Source organism: Macadamia integrifolia, chromosome 13 (genome assembly GCF_013358625.1).
Source record: "Macadamia integrifolia cultivar HAES 741 chromosome 13, SCU_Mint_v3, whole genome shotgun sequence".
Lineage (NCBI taxonomy): Eukaryota > Viridiplantae > Streptophyta > Magnoliopsida > Proteales > Proteaceae > Macadamia > Macadamia integrifolia.
The window spans coordinates 722,407-728,428 of record NC_056569.1 but is presented as its reverse complement, the minus strand read 5'-3'; the positions used below and the strand labels follow the sequence as shown (position 1 = coordinate 728,428).

The 6,022-nt window shown below is 40.1% G+C and overlaps 1 protein-coding gene across 3 annotated transcripts in view; it reads right to left on the bottom strand.

Moving 5' to 3' along the window:
• Positions 1 to 1,371: 1,371 nt before the first annotated feature.
• The window catches only part of LOC122059747, a 20,415-nt gene continuing 15,764 nt past the window's right edge, over positions 1,372 to 6,022 (bottom strand). For all 3 annotated transcript variants that reach the window (XM_042622774.1, XM_042622775.1, XM_042622776.1), the window contains 3 exons: positions 3,635 to 3,902; positions 3,236 to 3,546; positions 1,372 to 3,071 (listed from right to left, as the gene is read on the bottom strand). In XM_042622774.1, coding sequence (XP_042478708.1) covers positions 1,548 to 3,071; positions 3,236 to 3,546; positions 3,635 to 3,902 — 2,103 coding nt within the window. In that variant the 3' untranslated portion in view covers positions 1,372 to 1,547. The remainder of the gene's footprint in view (positions 3,072 to 3,235; positions 3,547 to 3,634; positions 3,903 to 6,022) is intronic.

Below are 6,022 nucleotides of genomic sequence, written 5' to 3'. Positions count from 1 at the left end.
TCCATAGCTCTAGAGGCTATGGTCTTCAGCGCACTAACTAGAATGTTGTTAAACTATACAAAAAATTGACATTTGTACAAAAGATTACAATTTTCTAAAAAGAAGTATTGTCAAAACAGGTTCCCAGTTCTTCAACGTAGCTCCAGATCTCATTGACATCTCATCCTCTTTCCATCCCTTTATTCAAACCTTGGAAGAGGTCTCATGCTGCTGCTTCAAAATCTTTTCCTGTCATCAAATAGTTTGCATAGAGTAAGACAACCCCTGCTGTTATAATAGCTTGGGTTAACAATTTTGAGTTTGCATTTACATGGGATGAAATGTGGTCCGAGTGTTGGGACTTCAGGATAACCCTAAGATTTTTAGGTTTGCACCACATCCCAACTGGAGGGTGGTTCTGCTGGGTACAATGGCAATCTAATTTTGGAGCCCCGTTCCTACACACCCTAGGTAGGAAATCTCCCACATGCCTAAAAGAAATGCCAACAAATTCAGTGCTACAAGTGCACAATAATGGTCCGAGTATGTGCTTGAATATACATGGGGATGCATAGTAATTGACAGGAAGGAATTATTGGAGGGAAAAGAATGCTACCTTCTTGTATGGACCGTGACTAGACACAGGAAGTGCGGAATTACTGCTTTTCCTTCTGAAGTCACAAAACTCCATCCTTGCTGATGTCCCTGACACACTCATTGGCCCCCACACTGGTGCAATTAGGCATTGAAAATTGAAACATGGGTAATCTAGACAACCTCTGTCCAACGGTCGGACAAACCACATCTGCTGTACGGCAATGAGAATAGTGGGCATGTAACCATTATTCGACCAGAAAGATATCCTTTGACAATCAACCTAATGCCAAAACCTGAGTACTTATAACCAAGCCAAGCTATACGGTCAGTATAGACCATAATAAAGGCTGAGCCGTTGATTGATGATACCAACATCTTAAAAGTTTTCTGTGATTTCTCCACTAGAAAAATGATTAGCCCGTGTCTTTTGGCTCCTCAACATGCTTGTTCAGAGCCTGGAAGAGGTACAATATGACACTGGGGCTCCATATCATTACAGGGTTATGTCCTGCGTATTGCTAGGGATCCATATTTTCTGTTGCCTCTGCACCATTGATAGGAACATGGAGTTATCATTCTTGGTTGATATTCAGATTGGATCTAGGTTGGATCGTTTAAATCTTCACAAGGATCTGGTGGATGGCCTGCTGCAGAATTTTGGATCTAAAATCCAGTTTGGACTCTTGATTCCAACACAGTTTCAAACATACTGTATAGTTTTATGCCCCTAGAAAGGATTAGGAAAGTAGATTTTAAAATTAATGGATTAAACTGGAAACCAAATGATAGACTATCTGACAAAATATGTAGCAAATCTCATTTCTCCCCTTATATATAGTATATAGGCACTAGAAGTATTTATGTACAGGACGTCTGGATCTTTCACAAAATTTCTATAATTTATAACACAGATTTGCCTACAAAACTGGCATTACTGGGATGCTGCAATGCTGTCCAAGTTCCAAAAGGAGCTAAGGCCTACCACCGTGATCATCTGATATGGTCTCTTCGGAAGAAGCATCACTCTCAATGACAATCAAATCTTTTCTTTTACAAATAGAATATGAGCATGCTGGGTTCAAATCAGTTCTTCCATTCGAGATTTGATTCTCTGCCTCAGGCATTATAGAGCTCGACCCCATCACTGATAGATGACCAAATCTGCTTCCAACTGGGTTGGGTAATGGTATGTCAGATGTTGCATGGCCACCAAACTTGCAATTGATTTCATTCTTTCTCAGTCCCTGTTGAGGATTTGTTTGGGGCAATGGTAGCTCACCAGGACTGCAAAAGGGTGGGATAACCTGCTGGTGGTTATCATAAAGGGGGTTCACTTGCGAAACAGGATGAGGCAAGGCTGGCTCTGTTGGCCTTGAAGGAGGGAGACTAATCACTTCTCTTAGCCAATGTGGCAGATTACCCTTGGCAGAGGATCCAGCAGAAGGATGATCTGGCGACAAAGAATGATTCGAATTTGCTCCGACGTCAGCATCATGACTTCCTGATTTGTAAAAAGTATTCTGATAAAAAATGGAAACATCTTTATTATATCTAAAGCGTTTTCTGTTTGGATATGTACGATTCCTTTGACCCCTAATATTCTTCTGAAGTTGTTTGTTACTCATCTTCTGAAGGACCGTGTTTCTTAGGTCACTATGGAAAACAGAAGACACCTTGTCCGGACTGTTGTTTTCTGCCAGAATGTGATGCATTGTATATTGGTTTGGCAGACTGTATGGGTAACTCCTCTCCCTCTGAACATATGCATTCCCCAGAGAAAGTTGAGTTTCATCCATCAAGGCTTGTGAGCTTGGTGGCATACAATTTCCTACGCCATGACTGTCCACTCTTGTTTCAGACAACAAACCACTGTCGATGCCTTCTGTGTGACCTTGTGAGTTTCTTAAACTTGCTGGCTGAATCAGCGTGCCACTTGAAAGTTTGGATTGCTCTTCATCCCACTGATCAGCCAGATCCTTTGCTACCCTCGATACTGAGAAATGCAATCTTGGGTCCCTTAACATGGCATCCCAGTTGCCCCTTCCATGTCTCCTCACCCCTATCCAAAGAGAATCCAGCTCTACATCTGACCATGCAGTAGCCGATCCCTTGAACTTATCCAGCCAACAGCCTTGTTTTCCCTTCAATGCTCTTGCTCTTGTTACAATACTGTCAAGCATCAGCTTGTGTCTCTGGATGGAAGTCTGGTCTGGCCCAGAATGGAGCGGAAAATTTTGAATATAATTACTTCTACTAGAGCATGGAAATGAAGACATGGAGGAGCAGTCCTTGGAGGCACTAACTGCAGTATCAGGCTCCATTGGTAGGGATAATCCCAAAAAAAGAGTGGGGCAGAGAAAAGATTTGGTCGACATTTGATTACATGGATCAGATTTGCATCGAGACTTGGTAAGGGAAGAATCCACGCAAGTAGTCACCTCCGATGGCCGGCATGCTAATGGAGCCGTCTCATTCATTAAATCTTCATAAAGGTTCTGGGAGTAATTTTACAATTTGAAGCAAATGCAATCAATAAATAAGAAGAGAAAAAACACCACATATGTTGCCAAAATGCTAAGGGAATGAGGGTGACAAGTAAGCAATGCAGTATAGGAAATAGTACACATACAGAAATGACACTTGATGCAATGATACACACCTGCTGACACTGATTCTGTGAAGAATTATCCATTGGCAGCAGAGTGGAAGCTTTCACATAATCTTTACCGCTATTTCCATGTTCCTTGCCATTAATGCATGAACTTCTACCAGCATATGTATCGGACGATCTCTCCTGCACTGTCTCACTACTGCTTTCCAACAGCACTGGACCCTTGCCTATTTTAGTCTTTTCTTCATGCAAAACAGTAGCATGATTCGTACTAGCGGAGTTTGTTATGTCCAAAAGAGTTTCGGATGCAGCCTTAATAAGTAGTTCAGTGCGAGTGCCCTTCACTGTACCGCATGAATCTGTCACATCAGGTGAAAGTAAATAATTTATAGAATGTTTCTTTTACAAGATTTCAACGTTTTGATTTGATACCCCAACTTTCCATACCAAGGGGTGCTACAGATAGGTCCAAATGGCCCATGGAGGCTGTAACTCCTAAAACTGCATCAGGCTTGACAATTGTTCCCTTTGAACCAACATTTTCTGCACTTTGAAATTCCTCCCCAACAGAAACCCCAACTTCAGTCAACTTGCATTGTTTGTCTCCAATTACCACCAGGTCCATTACCGTTGAAGGTGTTCCAGCGCATTTTATCAGTGAATCTTTTAGGTCATCTGCAGAAGTGCTGGTGCCACTTGCAACTTCTTTGAACATCTGTTCTCAAAATTGCAAAAGAAATTAATGAGATGATTTCATGAGTCTCAATTTTCTAATTTTAGTAGACGACAGCTTTATATGAAACCAATTTGCACAAAAAATTCATTAGATGATTTCATGAGTCTCATTTTTCTTGGTAAACAACAACTTTATATGAAACAAAAGCCTGTTCAAAGAAGCTTAAAAAATAAGAGTTGACCATGTCAGCCATTGTCACAAGCAGTTCAGGGAAAACATGTAATGGCAAATCTGTTGACATTTTTGTTTTTACTAAAAAATAATTTTATTCAAAGAAGGAAAAGTCCAAAGGAAAAATCAATCAAAATAAATGAAAAAAACCGAGTATTAGACCCAATTCATTTGGCAAATCAGACGTATCTCATGGTAATTCAGGGACCTCAAAGATTCACATAATCACCATAAAAAATCCCAAGTATGCCATGTCATTGGTTGTCAGTCTTAACAATTAAAATAATGGATCTACCTTTGCTGATGGATGTTAATCAACCATTATTGGGTCCCACATGTACCCCAAGAATCTTATAAAAGACAGCAGACTCTGAAGAGAGTACAAAACTTAGAGCCCGAACTTCCACCTCACATCCAGGGAAAATCATACTCTAGTCCTTCAGAATCAAGGCAACAGTGGCACCTGAAGAAAAAGAAGAATTTGAACTAGAATTGCAAAAAGATGAGCATGGAGATAGCCAGATAATTTATCGGTGAGATCGTTAAGGTGTGCTGGTTGTTTGAGAATATTTTGGGCCCACTGCTGCTATGGATAGGATTTGAACTACAACTTACTAAAGGAAAACACTTATCTTAGATATAAACGAAAAATGTGTCTAAACTAAAGGAAGCTTTAAAGAAGATAAAAATAGGTAGAACATCAAGTCCAAATGGTATCCCAGTAGAGGCGTGGAAGAGCTAAGGAATTAGTGGAATAAATTAGCTAACTAAATTGATTAATAACAATAAAGGAATAATACTTATAAGCCATACCCCAAGGGGGTAGCTCAGTTGACAGGGACCACGACCTCATGATTAAGTATAGTTACTTCACATTCATGCTTTGAGGCAGATGTGTCAGTTAATCCATTAGCAGCAGTAGGAGATGGAACAGTGGAGTGGAACAATTCAATCGATTAGGAAAGCAAGCGAGCAATCTCAGTAAAGTAGTCACCAGAATCTAAGACAGGGGTTCCTGGTTTCGATTTCGAGCCTCATTTAGTTCGACTGAAACCAAAATTTTGGTTCAAACCTGGATAATTTTTGCAGCAAGTTGCAATGGTGGGTTTTGAGGGCCAAATTAAGTTCTGAAACTTGTATGAACCCCTATTTTAAGCATAACAGAACCCTTACATTTTAAAAATCACACCCAAAATGGTAGTTTGACTTCGGACCCAAGGTCGGTAGTGTACAATGTTTATGGTCTCTAATATGGCAATGTTTAGTACTGGAACCTATATAATTCACGTAAAATAACTTAAATATGCATTGGTAAAAACTAGACATTGAATTATAAACCCTTTCATAGATCACGCATTAAACATGCTTTTTTACAGAGTCAAATATATCAGAGTAGACAATACTAGGAACAAGTCACCTCTATACCACCATAGTGCCCTAACTCCTAGTACCACATTGAGTTATGGGGAGGATCAAAATGACCAGAATGTCGTTATTGCTGTCGAATCAGGTTATCTTCTGATTGTATGGCAAAGGCTAGCCATGTCATAGTATAGCGGAAGACATGCTCGAAGTCCTACAGAGCCCTATAAATGTAACTATCAACATAGTGGACGAACTAGGTGAAATGAACGAAATGGGTCAAAATTTTGACCCATTTTGTCCAAAATGTGGTATTTAATCTATGGTCAAAATAAATGTTTTGGCCGAAATTTTGGTGAAACGAAAGTTATGACCGAAATTCGACTAAAACCTTCAAATTTCAGTCAAAATATGTGCATTCTTTGGTATCACATTGGATTTCCTTTCGAGCCCTTGCAAAAACGAAATATTGTGCACAGTTTTGCGAAAGTAGGCGAAACTGTGTACCATGCAATTAAGAGGTCATGAGTTAAACTCTCTTTGGGGCCTAACACCCCCACCCCCCC